The 25595-nt window shown below is 41.1% G+C and overlaps 1 protein-coding gene across 1 annotated transcript in view; it reads right to left on the minus strand.

The window, feature by feature from the left end:
* The window catches only part of tlk1 (tousled like kinase 1), a 134571-nt gene extending 109525 nt beyond the window's left edge, over positions 1-25046 (minus strand). The window contains exon 1 of the mRNA XM_033024012.1: positions 24520-25046. Coding sequence (XP_032879903.1) covers positions 24520-24646 — 127 coding nt within the window. The 5' untranslated portion in view covers positions 24647-25046. The remainder of the gene's footprint in view (positions 1-24519) is intronic.
* Positions 25047-25595: the final 549 nt, after the last annotated feature.

Below are 25595 nucleotides of genomic sequence, written 5' to 3' on the forward strand. Positions count from 1 at the left end.
TGTTGCCAGCAGTGGAAAACTAGCAGTAGAGGGAAACTTTGGAAAGGAAAGATTGTGTTCTTTGTACAGAATGAAGAGAGACCCATACAAAAGGAAACTGTTTTTCCCTAAGAGGATTAAAAAAGGCACAGATTTAAAGATATTAAGGAGTCAAGAGAAAGGTATATGATCAACTGTAATTTAGTTAATGGTAGAGCAGGCTCGACCTATTCCTTCTCCTTTTTCTTATGTTCAATAGTTAGTAAGAGGATAGGAACACATGGGAAGAAAATTTATTTCGCCACGGAGAGTGGTGTCAAACATGCCAAATTCAATTAATCCTTTCTGCCTGCACTTGATCCATATCCCTCCATTCCCTGCATATTCATGTGCCCATATAAGAACCTCTAAAATGCTATTATCATATCTGTTTCCACCACCACCCCAGGCAGCGCATTCCAGGTGCTTAACATTCTGTGCACATCTCCTTTAAGCTTTCCTTTTCCCACCTTAAAGCTATGCCCTTTAGTATTTAATATTTCTACCATGGGGAGGAGATTCTGACTTTCTACCCCACCTTATCCTCTCATAATCTTATAAACTTCTGTCAGGTCTCCTCTCAGCCACCAATGCTCATGGGAAAACAATCCAAGTTTATTCAAGGTACACAAAATTGCTGGGGAAACTCAGCGGGTGCAGCAGCATCTATGGAGCGAAGGAAATAGGCGACGTTTCGGGCCGAAACCCTTCTTCAGACCTTATTCAACCTCTTCTTATTGCTAACACCCTCCACTCCAGTTTATTCAACCTCTTCTTATTGCTAACACCCTCCACTCCAGGCATCTGCTTGGTAAACCTCTTCTGCATCCTCTTCAAAACCTCCAGATCTTTCCTGTAATGGGACAACCAGAGCGGCACATAATACTCAAAATGCAACCCAACCCGTTTTAAAAAGCAGCAACATGACTTCCTGGCTTTTGTAGGCTATGTCAATTTTTTCCTGTTCTGATTATATTGCCTTCTGAATGCTATTGATGTGTGCTTTTTCTACAGCTTTTGAATGATACTCTGGTCCTCAAGTCATCATCCTACCCCAAGTGTAGAAGAACAATGGTTAGCATTTAAAAATTAATAATTTACAATAAATAATTATCTATTTAAATCCAACAGGAAAAGTGCTCCACCTATGACAATAAGACAGTTTAAGAGTAAAGAAAAAAGTTTTTGTAATGTTGCCAAATGAGCAGCAAGCTTAAGAATTGGAAATTCTTTTATAATTAAGAATTTCAAAATTCAGCAAAGGTGGAGCAAAATGTTGATAAACGAAAGTAGAATATGCGAGTATTCCAGCGAGAAGCATAAACATATATTGTAAAAGCTTCCATAGATTTGTAGATAGAAAAGGATGAGCTTAGGATACTGTGGTTCAAACTGAGATGGGAGAAATATATTCTCAAGGAACAAGGAAATTGCAGATGTAGAAAAGCAAATAAGTTCACTGGAAATAGTGGAAATGTAAAGTGAGGGGCGATGAATCAGTGTAAATAAAAAAAATACATTGGAGAAATTTATGGGGCTGAAAACTAATAAAGACCACAGTTTTGAAAGAGATTTTCTAAAGAAAGTGGATTCTTCATCTTCCAAAGTTCTATAGATTGTACACCGATTTCCACCGATGGAAAGGTAAATCTAATGTCATTATTTAAGAAAGCATAGGGAAAACTCTACCAGAGATCATTTAGTTATATGTAATAGTAGTAATGGAAATGCTGGAATATATTAAAGATTTCTTAACAATACTAGCCAGAATTTCCTTCTAGCAGCATGCCAGCTAGGATCACAGCTGATAAACAAATAGTTCAATGGTTCTTTATTGTCACGTATGCACAACCTACTAATACAGTCTCGCCATGTTTTGCAAAGAAAAAGTCCAAAGTTCAACAAGATACTTTGCACAATTGTGATATAGATCAAGAAAGCTTCCAGACCTGACATTTTGTCATTTGACAGAACAAACATGGTCATATGCATACTTGCGCTATCAATAATTGGGATCCAGTCAACAGGTGGCGCCGTACATGACAGCCACGCCAACAGCCTGTCTTGTCTTTTTCTTCTTTTGCTATTTAGGTCTGTGTTTACTTGTATGTTTTTAGTGTACCTTTAGTTTTTGTATTATGTGGGAGTGCGGGGGGGGAGACCTTCTTTATCTCTTTCCTCAATGGAGGTGCGACTTTTTCATCGTATCTCCCACTGCACTGCGGCTTTAACATCGTGGAGCTGGCGGTTCCTTTGTTAGTGATCGACTGTGGGAGCTCCAACCGCAGGACTTTCAACCACCCCGATCGCGGGAGCTTCGATCGGCCCAACTGCGGGAGTTTCGATTGCCCCAACCCCAGGAAAAAAGGAGGAAAGAAGATATAGGTTTTGCCTTCCATCACAGTGGGGAATGTGAAGTCGCCGAAAAAACAAGATGAACATGCTGCCTGCACTGGTGAGGACTCGGAGGGAGTGCCGTGAATGCAGTGATCTTGGTGTTTTGCGGGGACATGGCTTCATGAGGACATCACGGAGTCTAGTGCGAGTGTGGACGGCTTTCTGACTGTTCGGGCGGACAGGGACTTCAATGAGAGAGACAGTGGTCGGTACAACTCTGGTCACATCACGGAGAAGGAGCGTGTGCACAGACATTGAACTGATGGCTGTGGGTCTCCGCTTATGCTGTGTGCTTTGGGGATTCTCACACACTGTTGTGGTGGCTGTTTAAGTCTATGTTTATTTTTTATGTGGTTATGTATCTTGTTGCTTTTTTGTATGACTGTTTGAAAATCAAATTCCTTGTATGTTTACATAATTGGCTAATAAATTAATTACAATAAATTAATTATATATTTGTATACTCGGATAGTCAACCCTCACTAACTTTGGGTTCGGGGTTCCCTATCCTTCTTTAGACCTGCCATGTGAAATACTTTATCAGAGGAAAAGTAGTTGAACATTCAGAAGTGTCCTATTAGTTACTCATCACAATTTCAATCAAACTATTGGTCAGGATCAAAATGTTGAAGCAAGCAAAGGCATTGTTCCTATTGAAATTGTATTGAATCACCTGTTATCTTTGTTCTGAAGAGTATAAAGACAATGTATTTTTGAGTTAAGGGAGTTAATCGTAGGAATAATCCATGAACTCTCTTATCATAGTTATATTGTAGGACAGAGTATAAATTAAGCAGTGAGGTTTTGTAAGGAATGTGCTGCAATAGCTGTGAGAGACACTCATAAATCTTTTCAAAGTAAACAATCCAACAGGTTGAGTACAAGAAAGGACACAAAGTGCTTGAGTAACACAGCATACATGGAGAACCTGGATAGATAACGTTTCGGGTTGAGATCCTTTTTCAGGATAATAAAATAAATTGTCTAATAAAAGGTATTTTCATTTAAATAAAGGAGATGACCATTACATAGTTATAGTTAGAATAAGCATTTTGGATAATAATATAAAAGGCAATACAGCACATAAGCAGAGAGAAGCTGTAAGGAAATATTTCAAAATTCTTCAGATATAATCCCTTGCAAAATATGTTTTACAAGCCACTGCCTATGGCGAACTAAAAAGTAGTTACAAGTAAGAGACTGAAAAGAAAGGGATACAATTCGGAAGTCTAATAGAAGATCAGAAGGATTGGACAGTTATATAAACTAACAAAGCATGCCACAAAAAAAGTAAAAAACATCTTACAAGATTAGACAAGAATGTTCCTCCAAGTATTCAGATAGGAACAGAGTAGTTATCAGAAATACTGGTCACTTAGAAAGAAACTGTGAATTAATAATATAAAATAAGGAAATTGCAGAGACTTTCACAAGAATAATTCAACAATCAACAAGCAATAAACAGTGAGGAACTTAGAACTATTACTTGAGTAAAAGTACAAGCCTGACAAGTTCCTAAAATCTAATGGCCAAGGATCTTAAAAGAAGTGACCAAGAGATGCAAGGTCACGACCAGTGTATTTACTAAACTTTCGTGGATTCTGGAAAGTTCTCAGCCAGTTATAAAATTGCAAAAATAATGCCTCTAAGCAAGAAGGAAGGGAGACAAAGTAGGGAACTATAGCCCAGTTAGCCTAGCTTCTGTTGCATAGAACAGCAAGAAAACTGTAAGATAACAGAGCAGTGGTTTTATGAAAGCAACATTTTGACAAATTAATTAAAGCTTTCTGAACACATTAACAAACAGGATGAGTAAAGGGGAACCAATCATCTAGTGCATTTGGATTTCCAAAACACATTCAACAATGTGTCATTAAATTTAATTGCCCAACAGACCATGGAATTGGTAATGTGTCAAGCTTGGAGGTAGAACTGGCAAACAGAAACCAGAGTCAAGGAAAAGAAAGAAACATTTTCAGATTGGCTATAACTAGTGGAATGTGATGGACCAGTGCTGGGGCTTTAATTACTTTCAATTTTGGATATTTTGGGCATTATAGCCAAATTTCCAAGATACAAAGTAAAACAAGTTGTGCAGAAGGCACAGAGCCTGCAAAGGACAAAGACAAAGAGCAGATAGACACAAAATGCTGGAGCAACTCAGCGGGACAGGTAGCATCTCTGGAGAGAAGGAATGGGTGACGTTTCGAGTCAAGAACTTCAAGAAAACTGTAAGATAACTGAGCAATGGTTTTATGAAAGCATAATCAGTCTTGACAGACTTATTCAAGCTTATTAAAGAAGGGCTTTGACCCAAAACGTCACCCATTCCTTTTCTCCAGAGATGTTGCCTGTCCCACTGAGTTACCCCAGCATTTTGTGTCTATCTTCAGTGTAAACCAGCATCTGTAGCGTGGTTACAAAAAAACTACCATCAGTGGCGCTGCAAATCTGCCTGCTGCCTGTGCGTGCAATTCAAGAGGCTTTTTGGGGGGGGGGGGGACCATAACCTTTTTAATACTGAAGATATGAAAGTGAATTAGGTATCAAATTAAAGTTATTTTTATGCTTTATCTGATGGGATAAATTACAGGCTTGATTTTTAAAATCTCAAAATTATGTAACATTCCTAGATCTGCAAATCCTTCCTACACATAAAGCGAGTAGGCAAAAAAAAAAATAGGAAGATAGAATATGATACGCAAATATGAGAGGTTACCCACAGGTAGGAAGAACAGAAAATGGGAAAGAGATTAAAGAATACTGCATTCCAAAATAATCTAAATGAAAGAAAAAGCAAGAAGGTGCAGCAATTATTTAGGACAAATGCAGACCAAGGAAGTGCATGGGAGCCATGAGGGAAGGCACCTCGGAGCTGAAAAAGGAGGGGGATGATGGAGCAGGGAGATAGAAGAAAGTGGCAGGGGTGGGTTGGGTGCTGAAGGAGGATTAGAATGGGAATGGTGCAGGTTGTTGTATGAGAAATAATTGAGCATGTTGGGCCTATACATTTCAAGGAAAAGGGAGGTAACTTTATTTAAACACTCTCAGTGGTCTTGATGAAGTGGGTGCTGAGAGGAATTTACCTTTTGTGGGTCAATCAAGAATTAAGGGACATGATTTCAGAATACACTTAGTTATTTGAAACGGAAAGCAGTCTCTTTGGAATTAATTACTCACAGAACTCAGAGCTAAGTTATTGACAATATTCAAGGACTGACAATTGTTTGGCGCATGGAGTTGAAAGGCAGAAACTGGAGTTGAGGTCAAGATTTTTATTCAATAATGGGATAGAAACAAGGGACCACGCTGCCTACTCCTGCTAGTCTTATGATCCAAAGATTATACAATATTTCAATGGCAAGAATGTTTATACTTCACTGAGACTAGGGTAGAACTACACATTAAGCTACTTTATTCCTCTGAACAAGCAGAGGGAAGACACCAATATCATAGTTCAAATTCAACTCCATATAACTTGGCTTCAAACAATATTAAATAATGAATTTGCTGTGCTTCCTACATTGCTTCATCTTTAAACAACTTAAAACTAATTGGTAGAAACAAGAAACTGCAGATGCTGCTTTACACAAAAGGACACAAAGTGCTGGAGTAACTCAGCAGGTCAAGCAGCATCTCCAGAGAACATGATGTTTGAGATCAAGACTTTTCTTAAGGCTAATTGGCTTACTCCACCTTAACCTAACTTGGCCAAAGCCAGCTCCAGCCTATTTCTGAAACACTGTTAATGCATGAAAAGAACAACATAGAAAAAAAAGTCATTCAAGAATAACATTAGACCCGGTGATCAAATACACTCTTTTTATTAGGTTGTAAACAGATGGAAAAGCAGTGAAAACAAAAATTAGGGCCTGGACAACTGAAGGAATGGCTTTCAAATGTCAGGGTAAAGGAAGTAGGAGATAAATATTATGGAGTATTTTCGGAAAATACCCTGTGGAATTTAGGATATAAAGACTAAGATTACAGAGATTGTGAATAGCAAGCATATGTAGAAATTAGAATAAAAACAAGAATTTTTACACTGAGGATTTGGTAAGCAGGTTTTATATTCAATGGTTTCAATTGTGTCAATTTTTAAACACGTTTAATCTCATTCATAAATAATGAAATGGATGAATAATGTGTGAATAGCAAAAGTTACTGGAATATTAACCCATACAGGTGCACAACCTTTTATCCGAAGATCCAAATAACGAAAACCTCCGAATAGCGGACATTTTTTCGGTCCTTGAAGAAAGGTCCTTGAAAACGTTCACCGAGGGCGGCCCGCAGAGGTGACAGCGGAACCTCCGGTCGGTCCTCGAAGAAAGGGGAACTAAATCCCCATTCATAAAAGAGAAGGTGAGGGTATATTGCGCGGGAGGGTTAATAATTGACAATATGCTGCTGCCTGCCCGCTGAGTTAAAAAGTTCCCACGGTAGACTCACGATACACAGTGTATCGTGAGTCTTGCGTGGGACCTTTTTAACTCAGCGGGCAGGCAGCAGCAGATTGTCGCTCCCTTCAGTTTCACCCCACCTACACCCCTCTGCTTCCCGGCCATGTGTGTGACCCCTTCCCTCCCCTCTCCAGCTCCCCGCTCATTGCACCGGCGCGGGGGCTTTGCACTGTCTTCACGTCGGCGATACCAGCAGGTCAGTGCCAGTCACCGGAGACGTCAGGACCAACGGGACACCGACCCCCAGGCCCACTGCAAGCACGGAGATCCCAGAGACCCACAGCCAGCAGCAGCCCAGCCCCGTTCCAACTCCAGAGGAAAACTGCAAACTGGCCGGAGACGTCAGGACCACCAGAAGCCGTTCCCCGAGCTGCGCCCCCTCATCGGGACACCGACCCCCAGGCCCACTGCAAGCACGGAGATCCCAGTCTTGTTCTTGGGGTGACGGATGAGGGGGCGCAGCTCGGGCTGTGGGCAAACTGCCACTTGTCGCCGTAGCGGCCCATCGGGGAGCGGATTCCTCTGGAGTTGGAGAGGGAGGGGGGTATTGTGCTGTTTGATCGCCCCCCTGCTATCCCAGGGACAGGGAGACACAGCGGCTTTTTAGACTGGTGGGCAATCACTTCCAAAGTTCTGCCCACACAGTCAGTACACCTCTCCTACACTGCATTTCATACAAACATTTATTCTGCAAGAAAAAACTACATTGAAGACTCAAACTCGCGATCGAGTAACTGCCGGGATCGAGGCGCAAACTCGCGACCTTGCGGATATGAGCCGAGCACTCTACCACTGAGCCAGCCATTAAAATCTACGCTAAAAAATTTCCATTCCGAAGGCCGACAAATTCTGAATTACGAAAAGTGTCTGGTCCCAAGGCTTTCGGATAAAAGGTTGTGCACCTGTACTAATAACCAGCAGGATGTGACAAGCATATTTTGAGAAAAAGCCTAGAAATTTCAGCAGTAAAAGAGGAATGAGGAGCCAGCATTGGCACAGCAAAGGTATGCACATTGTCCCCCAATCTCATAAAGTCTTCCTGTTTACACCACTTTTTCCAACAGACACAAACACTATTTTCAACCTGCAGATAGGGTCAAGGAAAGAGCGTTCGCGTCCCGGCCCTGTTTCCACCAATCTTTCCACCACCACGCACAAGATGCACAAGACATACACAATTGTATGCAGATGCCGAGAAGTGTGTTCAGCTCTGACTGAACAACTTCTAATCTTGTGTGTGGACTCAATAAGAAGAAGAGCCTGCAGATGTAGGTGCAATTCCCCCTGAAGTGCTCACCAATGCTGAAACGAAATTTCAGAAACCAAACCACGAGTTCCTGAGACCAATAACATCTAAATCAACTCCTGAATAACACTTCAAACATGCTCCAAAATATAAGCCACTCTCTCGGTAAAGCTACAACCATCTGAAAAGTTGATTGTACAACTATAAAAGCAGTAAATTTAATCTGGCCAATTTTTTGTACCCATCCACCACCAAATCATTAGCAAATTAGAAACATTAACTTTCACTTGGGTTCCATTAAAGATTGGTCTGCTCCTTACGTTGCCCTATTTTCTGTCCATGCATGGATCAAAGATCACATTACCAGATAAGCATGAACCCATTTCCATCAAGACAGGTTTTGAGCTTCAAATAAAATTAAATAAGGAGAGAACACAGAACCTTGTTGGGTGCATTCTACCTGGCACAAATGAAGATTGTTGTAGTTACCGGAAGGCAATTTCATTACAAGATATCCGCACAGCACTCCTATAATCTATTTTGGAACCGTACTTTAAAAAAAATAATCTTACCCGCCTGCCAGTAACTTTATACTGTGATTTGATTGTGGTCTCCAATAGTTGCTTAAATCTGTTTGGCAAGTTAACAGGCTAAGACAATAAACAATTTAATAAAACAAAAAACACCAGCAATGTGGGTGCATCTATTAAAAATATTGATTATACCCTCCAAAATAGTTGCAATGTCATGAAGGAGATACTGTTTTACTAAATGATTATACATTCAACTCGCAGTGGTGCAGGTGAAAGGGACTGTGTCAGTCAAACAGGTGTCAGGTATGATATTTATCTTCACGTTTGCAACTGCTAGTTTATAATGAAATCATACATGATACATCAGACTAAGCTGAAGTATGATTTTTTTTACAAAGCAGCTTTATTTGCTCGTTTATAGAAATTAATGGAAGCCCAATTGTGCTTTCATTCAGCACCTACATAAAGCTAAATAAAGCATACTTCACACAAGCAGACGAACAAAGCAGACCTTCAAGATCAGAATCTAAACTAGGAGACCAAATGATCTTGAAAGCCAAAATATTATGGTAATGGACAAATTATTTGAAATAAATTAATATATTATAATGCATATTATGCTTTCAATCACACAGATTAGAATAAATTATTTGTTAAGTTTTATTTGAGTTGTCCATATCATGATTCTATCCTGGGACAGTCAAAGATGTTCAGTGAGAACACCAAGTACTGTTACGGCAATGTTGATGGTTTAAACCAGGAAAGGGTTGCAAAATCTGCGGCAGACAGTACTCTTGGACAGGGGGGAGAGAGAGAGAAAGAGAGAGAGAGAGAGAGGTGGGGAGAGAGAGGTAGAGGGCGGACCTGAACTCGGTGAGCAGGCGGGTCGGACGGGGCCTGCGATCAACGGAGGAATTTCAGGTTTCCCAAAGGGAGTAATGCCCCGCGCGACATTAACTGCTGCCGCCATGTTCAAGCCAGTGACCGGCTGTGACCTCCGGTGACCTCCCGATCTGCAGAGCATTTTGAGAATGGGGGGGGAGGGGGTTGGAGTGTACGGGCAGGCGGGCGGGCTGGAGTCCAGCAGTGCCTATTGTAGCGGTTCTGGCAACAGCCGGCGTTCTGCTCTGTCTGCGGGGAGAGGGCAAGAGGAAGGAGAGGATGGGGGAGAGAGGTGAAGGAGGGGGGGTTGGAGCGGGCTCTCACTCCAGCTCCAGGCTCTGCTCGAGCCCAGGCAGCAGTCTCCCCACCAGGCATGGACTGGAGGGGGGCCACGGGCGGGGATAGACCTGAGGATGCCGAGCGAGGCGGCGGGCGGGCGGTCGTCGAACCGGGCTTTGCCCGCGGCGGCAGTCTCCGGAGAGGGAGAGGGAGAGACAGAGAGGGCAGAGACAGAGAGAGGGGGAAGACAGCTGGCGGTCGTGGGGCAGCTTCTTTTGGCTGTTTTTAAATGGCGTCTTTGAGGCGAGAGGCAGGCGCCAGCAGCCGTTATGGTCGCTGGCCAGCAAGAGGTGACAAAATGAGTGAGTGGGGGGGGGGTGTATGATTTTATTAAAAAATGGGTACATAAAAAGAAAAAATGTTTTGAGGAGTGCAAAATCGGATGTAAAATGAATGAGCTAGCGACATGGAAAAAATGACGGAGTTTAATGACGGAGTGCTGGCGTAGCATGGAATCAAAGGCCGAATGTGGCACCCACAAGACAGCCAGGCAGAAACACACACAGCCACACACACACACAGCCACAGAGTTTTAAAGATAGATAGATAGATAGATAGATAGATAGATAGATAGATAGATAGATAGATAGATAGATAGATAGATAGATAGATAGATAGATAGATAGATAGATAGATAGATATTCTTTCACAATTTTGAAATGATTTTCCTTGAAGTATATTATTATTTTTTAAATAATATTTTTATTAGAAGCAGTGTACAGTAGTATAAACCGCAGCATATGACAAAATACATTTATTGTACATCTTCCATTTTAATTTTAACAAAAATGAAATAGAAAAATAGAAAAAGAGCAAGAAAGAGAAAGTGAAAGAGCTAGTGAATGTGTCAACCCGTAAACTACCAAAGAATGTAGTCGCAGAGTGAATATGTAAAAAATAAAAAAGACATAAACAAAATAAATAATAGAAGAAAAAAAGACCAAAACGTGTTGATATACCTGCTTCGTTTCTCACCACACCCATCACCCTGTCCGTAAACCGGTTTAATTCTGATGTTGTGTTGCACCATACTATGCTTGTAATGAATCAATGAAAGGAGACCACATCTTTAAAAATTGCTCTGATTTTCCTGCTAAGACGAGTCTCATATCTTCAAGATGTAGCGTCTCAGACATGCTTGTGATCCACATTTTAAGAGTTGGGGTGGAAGCATTTTTCCAAAATTTAAGTATTAGTTTTTTTGCCATTATCAGGCCATAATTGAGGAAACGTCTTTGAAATATTGATAGCTCAGAGCAGGCTCCTGTTGTTCCAAAAATAATCAATTCAGTATGGGGGTCCAGTTTTGTTTTGAATAATTTTGAGAAGATTTCAAAGATTCCTTTCCAAATTTTATGTTTTATGCAAGAGGCAAAGGAATGTGTTATAGTTTCTTCTTGAGATAGATATCTATCTATCTTGAATTATATTATGTTTGATTCTTTTGCAAATCCACTGTATTGACCCGAGCTTAGATAATGCAAAGTCTTCAATATGGAAAATAATTCACCAGAATAACACTTCAAACATGCTACAAAATTTAAGCCACTCTCTCCCTCTAGAAAGTAATATTCGAATTTTACATTAAAAATATTAATGTAAATGTGATTCAATATCAAAATTTCAATTGAATATCTAGATTGAAATATTAATTTTGTTCATGTAACCAGTTGCATTTTATATTTCATTTTCATATTTTACCCCTTTCCCTCCCCCTCCCCCACCCAATTGATTGAATTTGGTGAGTTACAAATTTCACAAGGGTATTCCAGCCAAGTTTAATTTCAGTATCAGTACATTGTATAATTAATATAAAAGTACATTGTACAATAATAATATTTTATTATTAATGTTTAATGTTTTATGTGTCATTCCTAACTGTCACAATATGTCATGTTGTCACTTGCGAGCGGAGCACCAAGGCAAATTCCTTGTATGTGAATACTTGGCCAATAAACTTATTCATTAATTCATTCATTCATTGCAAGCCACCATTGCAGATAATTTAAATCTACTTAATAATCAAGTTGCATCTAATTATGTCCAGCAATGCATTCTAAATACTGAATGTTCTTACAAACATTTAAATTTAATGTATTCTGTTTTAAAGTTAACCATTGAGATTATTCATATCTTGCTGAAGTGTTGATAAGCTTTACAATCAAGAAACTTTATTTGTAGGAAATTGTATTGAATAGAAAGTACAGAATGGTTTTACAAGAGGTACACTGAGAGGTACTATGAGTAAGTGAACATTGGGTGCAGCTATAAAAATGAGCGGTATATTTAAAAAGCAAGCTAATAGAATTAAAATTAGATTTCACTAAGATAAATTAAGAATGATTATGGATATCCAATACAATCTTTTAATTCTCATTTTACTATGTAAAATGTACAGGATTAAAACCAAATTTCATTTATAATTGAAGAGAGTTGTTTTTATACTTAAGCACATTTGATTGTTTAGAAGTTTACAAATGATAGCATTAATATCATAAACTTTGATTATGAAAATAATTTACAACTTAGAAATAGGTTGACAATCACACATGATTAATTAACCTCATTATTACATTCGGGTCTGAATTGTACAGCACAGAAACGAGCCCTTCAACCCAATTCATCCACGCCACTGTAATGGCTATCGATGCTAATCCCATTTGCCTGCATCCCTCTATGCCTTTCCCATCCGAGTATCTGCCAAATGTCCTTTAAATGCTGTTATTATATCAGCTTCTATCACCTCTTCAAGCTGCTCATTCCATATAACCACGGCCTCTGTGTGAAATATTTGCTTCAGAGATCTCCTTTAAATTTCCCCCCTCTCACCTTCAACCCATGGTCTTTAGGATTCTAATGAGATAAGACTTGACTATCTACCCTATCTATGCCACTCATAATTTTATAAACCCCCAAGGTCACACTGCAGCAACCTACATTGCAATCCCACCCATATCTCATTATAAATGAAGCCCTGCACTCCAGTCAATGTCCTGGTCAATCTCTCTGCAGTTGTTCTAATGTATGGCAACAAGAACTGTACACAAGACTCCAAGGCAGCTTGACCTATGCTTTATACAGCTACAACATTATAGCCATCTCTTATACTAAATGTCTCAGCCTATAAAGGCAAGCATGCTGAATGCTTTCCTCACTACCCTATTCCAACCTGTGTCATCATTTTCAGGAGGGGCCAAGGAAAGAGCGTTCACGTCGCGGCCCTGTTTCAACCAATCTTTCCACCACCACGCACAAGAAGCACAAGAAGCGCAAGACAGACACCATTGTGCAGATGCCGAGAAGTGTGTTCAGCTCTGGCTGAACAACTTCTAATCTTGTGTGTGGACTCGATAAGAAGAAAAAGATTTTCAGGAAGCTATGAACTTGCACCCCATGGTCCCTCTGTGCCTCAACACCCCTGAGATTCCTGCCATTTACTGTATATGGCCTGCTTGTGCTTGATGTCCCATAAATACATTCCCTCGCATTTGTCTGGAATAAATGCCCTCACCTTATTCACTCTTGGTTTTCCAAAATGCTGGTAGACCCTGTCCCTACGAATCTCTTGCAATTTCCTGCCACTGTCCTGTAGTTCTTCGGCTTGTACTTGCAGCCCTTATTAAGTAAAGGCATAACATTAGCTCTTCTCCAGTCTTCCAGTACATCACTTGTGGCTAAAGATGGTTCAAATATCTCTGCCAGGGCCCCTCGAATTTCTTCCCTAACTTCCCATGTCCTGTCACAGATCTCGCTCATATTCCCTGGCTATTACACATAGATTTCTATTTTGCTTCCCAAGAGGACCTATTCTTTCCCTAGATACTAAGTTTTGGGATTCTCCTTAATCTTGCTTAAGGATTCTCCTTAATCAAGGCCATTTCATGCCCTCTATTTGCCCTCCTAATTTCTTAGGTTCTCTCCCACAAAGCCTTCAAAGGATCCATTCAAAATCAAACCAGTCATAGAAAGATAACCAATTTATTTCCAGTAGATTTGGACAAACTGTATCCATATACAGATGCACTAAAAATAACCTATTTTTTGGAAATAATTTTTATAATTTGCCTGTGTTCCAATTTGACTCTTGATGGGTGTACACACTTGACTCTTGAAAAATAAACAATTTTAAGCATGGGAATAAACAGGCAGAAGACAAATAACAATACTGTAAATACGGTTTCCTAAAATAAACTCAAGTGTAAAGAAAACAGGTCATTATCCTACAAAAGGAAAAAAATATTTTATTCACCTCACCTTTGAGGTAGCATATATGGTTAATCAGTTTGAAAAGTTTAGCTTGACATCTTCTTACTTAAACTAATTGCCTTTTCCACCAAACAGAAAGTGTGTTGAATTTCTGTTCTCTCAATTTAACAGTAACTCTTAATTTAGAGGAGTGCTAAACTTATGCATTATTGTATTACTTGCGTCTTCAAGTAATTTGATAATTTAATGTAAACTGTCAAAGTATTTTTGCAAAAGAACATAAAGAGTACACTGAAATCCACATGCGCAACTATCCAGTACCTGTACTAATGGTTCCAACATTTAAAAAAAAATACCCAAACAATCTCATTCTGCACATCTTGGTTCCATCTAAGCTGAGGTAATAAAAGCTTCTCAGTATAATGCGTGTTTTGAAATCAAAATTACAAGTAACAATATCAAATATGGTTTAGCATTTTACATTACGATGAAAACATAAGCAGAATAGGGTAATGCCTATGGGGATAATTGTCCTGAATATACTCAGTGAAAAAGAAAAATTAAAAACACACCAGCAGAACTTAATCTGAACTATGCCACAAGCATATGTTTAAGAGTGATTGACAAGCAAAAATCAAAAGGGATAATCCCAAACTTACTTTAAAAACATCTTAAAGTGAAGCAACTATACTACAAAACATGCTTCATTAATAGCTTAAGACCTCAAGTCTGAAGAAGGGTTTCGACCCGAAACGTCGCCTATTCCTTTGCTCCATAGATGCTGCCTCACCCGCTGAGTTTCTCCAGCATTTTTGTCTACCTTCATTAATAGCTTCAATTGAATTCAGAATCTCTCAAAATTCTCTTGCAAAAATGTATTGCTGGTAGTGACCCAAATACATAACAATAAGAAATTGGATCATTTGGTTCAAACAAAATGGCACAGAAGATACCATCTCAAAGAATCTCAGTCCACTTTGTTTCAATTTCAGGTCAGGCCAAATACCAAATATGACTTTCAAAAGACATTTGGATAGATATATGGATAGGAAAGGTTTAGAGGAATATAAATGCAGGCAAGTGGGACGTATCTGGAATGCCAATGTGGTCAGTGTGGACAAGATAGCCCATAGTGCCTATCTCCATGCTCTATGATTATATCTGGTACATTATAACTGCATCACTGAAAAAGAAACATCATTTTTATATAAAACTGTAGTTATAAACACAAACTAAAACATTCCATGACTGGAGATGCACAAGCCTGACCCACTGAGTTCCTCCAGCAGTTTGTTTTTCAGTTCAATTACTTCTATGGGTTGAACTTACAAAATACAAAAGTAGGTGTTTAACAAAACAAACTGATGAATTCATAGGATGTAAACACTAATTAAAACTCTGTTTATAGCGATTATAATACATATCTCATAATGTTTGATGAATGCAATAATTCCTACCAATAAAAGCAGTGTACCATCATACAGTAAAACTGTAGAATAATCATCAAATAGCATTGTCTTTATTTTCACATGGATGGCCCTTTAATCTTATATGTGATTCCTGCTGGAAGTACATCCAACCTGTTTTTAAATTACCTAGTTAACTTTTGATTGATGGAAAGACAGCATGGAAACAGGCCCATCAGCCTTATCACCAACAACTTCTCCTGAACCACCCATATTGAAGCAACAACCAAGAATGCACACCAACCCCTCTACTTCCTTAGAAGGCTTAGGGAGTTCAGCATGTCCCCTACAACTTTCACCAACTTCTACAGATGCACCATAGAATTCTCACCACTTCTACAGATGCACCATTTTATCAGGATGCATCACAGCTTGGTTTGGGAATAACTCCATCTAAGACTGCAAGAAATTGCAAAGAATTGTGGGCACAGCCCAAACCATCACACAAACCAACCTCCCTTCCATTGTGTCTACCTTCTGAGTTACTCAAGCATTCTGAGTTATTCTAGCATTTTGTGTCTACCTCCCTTCCATTGAATCCATTTATACCTCATGCTGCCTCGGCAAGGCCAGCAGCACAATCAAGAACGAGTCGCACCCTGGCCACTGCCTCTTCTCCCCTCTCCCATCAGCAGGGCTCTCACTTAACTTTTTTTCTCTGATGCCAGCCAGGCAACCTAGGCAGCTTTTTAGGTTGCCAAATTACAGTTTAGGTGGTCATTTAAGACAGCTTGCATGACGCGTGCGATTATGTGCTCGGACGAAGTGCGTAGTTACCAGTCGCAATTATGCTCAATGAAGTATTCACATATTATTTCTGCTTTAAATAAAGCCACAAACTAAACATATTCACCAATCAAGACATGATATATACCACAATGACATGCAGCAAAATTACAATACAGTATCTCAACTCCTTTTACACGTTGCAATGAATGCAATTTCTATTATTTCTTTCCACTTCCAAACAAAAATGTGGTTGGATTATTCAGCGTATGATCAACCTCGGTGAGACCAAGCGCAGGCTTGCCGATCACTTCGCAAAACTCCTCCACTCAGTTCGCAATAACCAACCTGATCTCCTGGTGGCTCAGCACTTCAACTCCCCATCCTATTCCGAATCCGACCTTTCTGTCCTGGGCCTCATCCATGGCCAGAGTGAAGCCCACCGCAAATTGGAGGAACAGCACCTCATATTTCGCTTGGGTATCTTCCCCCCCCCCCCCCCCATTCAAAGCTCTCCCACAACCATAGATGCTGCCTGATTTTCTCGAGCTTTTTTTGTCTACCACCCATTCACACAAGTTCTGTTATCCCACTTTCCTCACCCACTCCCTTCATATTAAGGGCAACTTTAACGAGACAAGTTAACCTACAAAGCCAATGCGTCTTTGGGATGTGGGAGGAAACCCACACGCTTGAAGGGAGAATGTGCAAATTCAACACAGACAGTGCCCGAGGACAGGATCGAACACAGATCTCTAGCGTGTGAGCAGCAAGTCTACCAGCTGTGCCACTATATTTTGTTTTCCAACACACAAAAAATTATACGTTGATAACTTGGCTTACTAAAAAAAATAATCTATCCATTTGCAGTCTTAAATCTCTAAGTTACGCTATGTCCCCCTTTACAGCTACTGTATGTTTTATTTCAGTACAAGACTATGGAGCAGTACATTGGCCATAAAGTTGCTGCCTAAAAGTGCCAGAGACCCGGAATTGATCCTGAATATGGGTGCTGTCTGTATGGAGTTTGCTCCTTTTCCCTTTGATCGCATGGGTTTTCTCCAGGTGTTCTTGTTTCCTTCCACATTCCAAAGGTGTGCAGGGACCTTTTTCAGTTACCCAACCCAAAACGTAATATTTTCCTTTTGTCCAGAGATTCTGTCTGATCTATTGAGTTATTCCAGCTGTTTCTGTCTATCTTCGGTTTAAACCAGCATCTGCAGTTCCTTCCTACACACACGATACTATACAATAGAACTTTATTAATCCCAGGAGGGAAATTGTGTGTGTGTGTATATATATATATTATACACACACACACATATATAGTTATATATTCATATAGGAATATACAGGTTTTTTTTCTCGTTTAGAACATTGTTTACAGAGTACTTTGTTTACATGTTGTGCTGCTGCAAGTAAGGATTTCATTGTTCTAACTGGGACATGAGAGAATAAAACACTCTTGACTTTCGTCGCTAATGTGTGGGATAGAACTAGTGTACGGGTAATCGGTGGTCGGCGTGGACTCGGTGGGCCAAAGGGCCTGTTTCCGCGCTGTATCCTTAAGTTAAACTAAAAACACTAAAACCAAAGGGAGTCTCTACCCGAAACGTCACCCAATTTCCTCTATCCAGAGATGCTGACTGCTCCATGGAGCTCCTCCGCACAATTAAAGCATGGAATAGTCTTCACCCTACCATAGTTGCCCAACCAGACGCAACTAAATTTAAGGTAGACAAAAATGCTGGAGAAACTCAGCGGGTGAGGCAGCATCTATGGAACGAAATGAAATAGGCGACGTTTAGGTCGAGATTCTTCTTCAGACTGATGTGGGGGTGGGGGGGGGGGGCGGGAAGAAGAAAGGAAGAGGCGGAGACAGTGGGCTGTGGGAGAGCTGGAAAATGCCAGAAGAGGGGGTGGTTTGGGTGGGAAGGGACAAATTGACCAGGGAGTTACGGAGGGAGCGGTCTCTGTGGAGTGCCGAAAGGGGAGGAGATGGGAAGATGGGGCCAGTGGTGGGATCCCGTTGGAGGTGGCAAAAATGTCAGAAGATTATCTGTTGTATTTGATGGCTGGTAGGGTAGAAGGTGAGGACAAGGGGGACTCTGCCCTTGTTACGAGTGGGGGGGGGGATGGGGAGTGAGAGCAGAGTTACGGGGTATAGAAGAGACCCTGGTGAGAGCCTCATCTATAGTGGAAGAGGGGAACCCCTGTTCCCTAAAGAATGAGGACATCTCCGATACCCTGGTTTGGAAGCAAGTGGTGGGAAAAGGTAGCCATTTTTGCCCCAAGAACCCGTTTTTGCTTAATTCCACCACCGCCTCCAGTTTAAATTCCATTTGGAATATTTTTGGAGGACCAGGAAACCAAGAAGCAAGAGTTACACCAGGGAGTTACTCAAGCTCCAGGAAGTGATTCTGCGTTGGGTTTCAGCGGTCATGGCAAGGTGGCGATTGGACAGCAATGGCGGCCAGATCTCGCACAATGCAAAGGGAGGGAAAAAGTGCCCGGCGCCGACCAGTGGCCGTGGCAGTGTGCATGTGCAGGGGGAGGATGTGCAGGCCGTGGCAGTGCGCATGTGCAGGGCAGCCGAGGATGTGCTGGTTGTGGCAGTGCTGGTTGTGGCAGTGCGCTTGTGCAAGGTGGCCGGCCGTGCTGGCGTATGAGGAGCGGCTGGAGTGCGGAGACTCGGCGGCCCGGACACAGATGGCGGGCGAAGACGGAGAGCGACAGAGAGAGAGAGAGAGAGAGAGATAGAGAGGGGGGGCCAAGCCGAGCAAAATTACACAGCTTTTAGGTTGCCCGGCGGGTCTTTAGGTGGCCATTGGCAACTGGGCAACCATTAATTTCGAACCCTGATCAGGCAAAAGGCATAGAAGTGTGAAAACGCACACCTCCAAAAAAGGGACAGTTTCTTCCCAGCTCTTATCGGGCATATGAAATATCCCACCATAACCAGGGAGCTGTCCTAAACTACTATCTACCTCATTGGTGACCCTTGGACAATCCTTGTTCGGACTTTGCCGGCTTTACCTTGCACTAAACGTTATTCCCATATCGTGTATCTATGCACTGTAAATGGCTCGATTGTAATCATGTATTGTCTTTCCGCTGACTGGATAGCACGCAACAAAAGCTTTTCACTGTACCTCGGTACACTTGACAATAAACTAAACAGCCCAGAGTCGAAAATGCAAACTCCACAGACAGCAGCGGTCAGGATCTATCCCGGGTCTCTGGTGCTATAAGGCAGCAGCTCTATCGGCTGCAAGAATTACATTACAACAATTATACTCACACTACGTTTCCATACAAAGGGATATTTTCCTTTGGAATTCTTTTATTAATTTAGTGAGAGATGAACATTGTTGGGAAGGCCAGCATCTAACATTTATTCCTAAATGTCCATGAGGAAATGGAAGTTGGTTACCTTAAATCTATGGTGTTCCTCTGGTAATGGTCAGCATGCCTGTGCATTGGGTCAAGAGTTTTAGGATTTAGATTAAAAATGAAAGAGCAATGATTCATTTCCAATTCAGGATTTTGTGCAACGGAGTGAAATCTGCATGAGGTAGGGTATTTTCCCCAAGCACCTGCTACACTTATTCACTAGATGATAGATGTTATAGGTTTGGTGCGAGATGTCAAGTTAGTCCTGGCAATCACAGTCATGGTGCGCCAATGATAGCAAAATTGAATATTAAGATGGTAGTTAGGATTAAGGGGATTGCTTTGCCTTGAACTACATTGACTTTAAGTTTATTGGACTGACACTTATCCAAGTAACTGCAAAGTGTTCCATCACTCCTGGCATGCCTTGCAAATGATGAAAAGGATTATGATGGAAAGGATTTGAACTATCAGAGGGGGAGTCACTCACCTACATGATGCACTGCCTCTGCCATTATAGGCACCGTATTTTATGTCTGATTAAGTTTCGGATCAATAATGACCAAGCTCCACTCAATAACAAGTGGAATGAAGGTGGGAGATTCAGCCAAGGAAATGAAATTGAATGTCAAGACTCAATGGTTGTACTCTCTCTCTCATTAAAGAAATAATGTCTGACACTTGTTTATCACAAATGTCAGTTGATATTTATCAGTTTATGAAGAAATTTCATCTAGGTCTTGCTACATATATAAAGACATGAATGATAATATTTTGATAGCAACATATGCAATTGAACACTATGCAATTAACCTTCATTATTCAAAGCACACTTCCAACCAGTGAATTGTATTTTTAAGTTGATGTCCACCAACTTCAGTTTTGCCAAGGATCCATAATGCTATACTCAGTCATACACCAACTGGATGTGAAAGGCAAACATTCTCTCACACATTTTAGTGCATGTATATGGACTGAACCTATAATAGATCTGAAGCTGAGCAGTAATCAAGTTAGTTGTGAGTAAATGCTACTTTATAACAATATTAACAACACGCAATATTAACAACACAGTGCCCTCCATAATGTTTGGGCCAAAGGCCCATCATTTATTTATTTCCCTCTGTACTCCACAATTTGAGATTTGTAATAGAAAAAAAAAATCACATGTGGTTAAAGTGCACATTGTCAGATTTTATTAAAGGCCATTTTTATACATTTTGGTTTCACCATGTAGAAATTACAGCTGTGTTTATACATCGTCCCCCCATTTCAGGGCACCATAATATTTGGGACACATGGCTTCAAAGGTCTTTATAACTGCTCAGGTGTGTTTAATTGCCTCCTTAATGCAGGTATAAGAGAACCCTCAGCACCTAGTCTTTCCTCCAGTCTTTCCTTCACCTTTGGAAACTTTTATTGCTGTAAATCAACGAGGACCAAAGTTGTGCCAATGAAAGTCAAAGAAGCCAAACCTAAGGCTTACCAAATTCAACTGTTTGGAACATCATTAAGAAGAAATAAAGCACTGGTGAGCTTACTAATCGCAAAGGGACTGGCAGGCCAAGGTAAACCTCCACAGCTGATGACAGAAGAATTCTCTCTATAATAAAGAAAAATCCCCAAGCACCTGTCCAACAGATCAGTAACACTCTTCAGGATTCAGGTGTGGATTTGTCAATGACCACTGTCCGCAGAAGACTTCATCAATAGAAATAGAGACTACACTGCAAGATGCAAACCACTGGTTAGCCACAAAAATAGGATGGCCCGGTTACAGTTTGCCAAGAAGTACTTAAAAAAGCAACCACAGTTCAGGAAAAAAGTCTTGTGCACAGATGAGACAAAGATTAACTTATATCAAAGTGATGGCAAGAGCAAAGTATGGAGGAGAGAAGGAACTGCCCAAGATCCAAAGCATACCATCTCATCTGTGAAACACGGTGGTGGGGGTGTTATGTCCTGGACATGTATGGCTGCTGAAGGTACTGGCTCACTTATCTTCATTGATGATACAACTGCCGATGGTAGTAGCATAATGAATTCAGAAGTGTATAGACACATCCTATCTGCTCAAGTTCAAACAAATACCTCAAAACTCATTGGCCAGCGGTTCATGCTACAACAAGACAATGATCCCAAACATACTGCTAAAGCAACAAAGGAGTTTTTCCAAGCTAAAAAATGGTAAATTCTTGAGTGGCCAAGTCAATCATCCGATTTGAACCCAATTGAGCATGCCTTTTATATGCTGAAGAGAAAACTGAAGGGGATTAGCCCCCAAAACAAGCAGAAGCTATAGATGGCTGCAATACAGGCCTGGCAGGGCATCACTAGAGAAGACACCAAACAACTGGTGATGTCCATGAATCGCAGACTTCAAGCAGTCATTGCATTCAAAGGCGATGCAACAAATTACTAAACATGACTACTTTCATTTACATGACATTGCTGTGTCCCAAACATTATGGTGCCCTGAAATGGAGGGGGACTATGTATAAATACTGCTGTAATGTATAAAATGTATAAAAATGTATAAAAGAATGTATAAAAATGGCCTTTATTAAAACCTGACAATGTGCACTTTAACCACATGTTTAACCAGTTCACTTGCACTTCCACCAACCTATTGCATTCAGTGATCCTGACGTGGCCTCCTCTGCATTGTCGTGGCCAAGCGTAGACTAGATAATAATTGGAACAGCCAGATCACCTTAGCAGAAAAGGTTGAATGCGTTAGGCTTGCAGTTTAGAAGTTTTTAATGAAGCATGCAAGATCTTGAGGGATCTTGGCAAGATGGGCATGCCATGGGTTTCCTCGTGTTAGAATGTAGAACTAACATTCACTGTTTAAAACTAAAGACAGATGAGGGAAAAAATTATCTCAAGTAATGTGTCTTGTAAACTCTCTTCCTCAAAATAGTAGTGAAATCAGAGTCTTCAAATAATTTCACGGCAGAAGTAGATGGACAATTGATAAGCAAGAGGGCAAAAGGTTACTACAGTGGAAAGCCTTGCACAGTTAAGGTTACAATCAGATCTCCATGATCATACGAAATGGCAGAAAGGCCGGAGGGCTCATTAGCTTTATTCTGCTCATAATTCATATACAACAGACTATTTATCTCACACTTTGGAGGAACGACGACTTCAAACACCTTGAATTTGGAACATTACTGCAAACTCCCTTAATTCCAAACATTTACTCTACTGGAAAAAAAGTTTAAAATTTGAGCCAAGAAATTGAGACCTCAAGTCAGGACCACCATCTGACAATCTGCTCAAATTTTGGTTCTATCAAAGTAATATTCATGCAAGCAAAATTACAATCAATTAATTGATCAATGATTAGAAACGTACAATGTTCATGAAATAAACAAACTGAAAGTGTACAATTTTGACTGTTTGACGCATTATGAAATATCAGCTATGGTCAATTCACAGGCCATTGATGTTAAAGTTAATTTCAGTTGTCTGTTTTAAGAAATGAACTTTAACATTGATTTTAACGTATACAAAATAATTTCAGCGCAAATAAATTATGTACACTACTATTTCTGTGGCTCTCACAACAGTTCATGAACAACTGCATTCCCAGTCATGCAATGTTAACATTAACTGTAACCTTCCAAAGTGACCAAATAATAGTCAAGATTAGAATAATTTGTATAAAACTTGTATAAAAATGGATTGCCAAATGAAGAGTTTCCACTTGATTAAGAACGAGTAAACAGACAAAACTATATTTTACTAGATTTTCTAAATTGCAATACAATTTTACAAAAATATAACTCGAATCGCTCAACAGTTAACTCTCAACAAGTAATAAAAATGTTCCTGGTTAAATTTGCAATATTTGATCATATATTTTATGATAATTTTAAGAATTCTTAATTACAAGTTACAAATTATGCACAGATACTCTCTCGTGGTTATATTGTAACTTTGAATAAATTAATCTTAGATATTTATATGACAATCAAAATGTCTGCAGAGAAGCGTTACCAACAAAGCGACAAGATATTGATCAAACTGCTATTTATTTTCACATGTCAATTGTTGGGTCCATTCATAACAACAAAATTCCATCATATTTTCAGGTCTTTAAGTTTTAATAAAATTCTGAAGCCATTAGGTTTCAAACCCTACTTCAGGTTGTGGGAAGGATAGCTGCAGATGCCAAAAAAGCAATCTCTCTTTAGTATGTGAATCCAAAATTTCCCCACGCTGCGTTATGCTTTCTACACTGTCTGATACCTTCCACTTACTGTAAAAAAAAAAATCACCAATGACTGGTATAGCCAAAAATGGCAATGGAGTTTCATCCCTTTGGATACGTTTTCAGAAATAAAATTTACTTAACCCCTGCATCATGTTACAAATCAATATGTCAACCGCCAAAACTCGCAGTGAAATAATATCATGGACTCCCAAATGAAGCCCTGACCCTCTTCTTCATCTCTAGCTGAGGGGAGGGCACAACACAATGGAGTAAACAGAACATGTTACAGCTCCTGCAAGAGCCTACGGTCTACTTTTGGGGGAGGTTTTATCTTTCACTGTGTTTTTCTTTCAGAAAAAAAGGCTTAATCTGAGGCGACGACAGGCCGTGAATTAGTGCAAAAGGCAGCGCCTGGAGGTTTACAGCGTGTGCACCGCACTGTAATCAACCATTAAAGACACCTAATGTACCTCCTTGCCCACGGCCTGGGACCCGCTGCACTTTCTGTGCCACCCGCTGGAGAACCCCACCCCCTTCACATCTGAAAGGATGTCGGAAACATTTTCCTTTTTCGAACAAACAGTGGAGAGTTCAGGGTCGGAGCGATCGCTGTGCGAGGATGGTTTACCTTCTTTGGCCTTTACAGGTGCCGTGTTAGTCTGCAGAGCTCCCGGCGTTGGGGACGTGGAGAACTGGGACCAAGATGGCGTCCCCTCCAAACTTCCACCACTTCCACTGTTACTTTGGACACTCATCAAGCTACTTTGTGTGTGTGAGAGAGAAAAACACACACACCACACGCACACGCACACTCACTCACTCCCGTAGAAGTGTCAGCATCGACACTGCTTCAAACCCCCCACCCCAAAGCTAAGCGATCACACAATTTTTCACCCACACACAAATAAGTCGGCTGGTACCAGATTCACGAGTCCCCAACACTGCAAAGTGTGTTAGACAGGATTAAAAGCCCCAGGCTGCTGGTTGCTGCACACACGGCGTGGTGGATGGATGGCTGGGTGTCCCTCCGGTGACAGACCATCTCTCACACACACAAATATATACACCTCTCTCTCTCTCTCTCTCTCTCTCTGCGGCGCGTCTTCCAGCCGCCCCCCCTCCCCACTCTCCCCTCTCACCGCCGTCACCTTCGCATCAGTGAGGCGTCACGCATCGTCGGTGCGAGGACTATCGCGAGGATGGTGCACCTCGGCGGCGATGCGATGGGAGGGAGGGTGAAGGGAGGAGATGGGAGGGAAGGGATGAGAGAAGGTAGAGGGTGAAAGGATGAGAGAAGAGGGTGAAGGAAAAAGGTGAAGGGAGAGGGTGAAAGGAGGGGGGTGAAGGGATGGGAGAAGAGAGTGAAGAGAGAGGAGGGGCGAAGAGAGGGAGAAGGGAGGGTGGTTGAGGGGAAGGGAGAGTGGGCGGGTGAGAGGGAAGGGAGGAGAGGGTGGGGGAGGAGAGGAGGGTTGGCTGGAGGAGATGGGGGTTGGAGGAGAGGAGGGAGGAAGGGAGGAGATGAGGGTGGGGGGGAAGGAGAGGAGGGTGGAGAAAGGGAAGAGGAGGGTGGGACTAAGTGGAAGAAGGGTCAGAGGGGTTGAGGGAAAGGTGAGGGAGGGAGGAAGGCAGGTGTGAGGGGATTGTGAGGAGGGGGGTTGTGAGGGAGGAAGGGGAGCGATCTGGTGCGAGGGAAGGGGGGTGCGA

This window comes from Amblyraja radiata, chromosome 7 (genome assembly GCF_010909765.2).
Source record: "Amblyraja radiata isolate CabotCenter1 chromosome 7, sAmbRad1.1.pri, whole genome shotgun sequence".
Taxonomy (NCBI): domain Eukaryota; kingdom Metazoa; phylum Chordata; class Chondrichthyes; order Rajiformes; family Rajidae; genus Amblyraja; species Amblyraja radiata.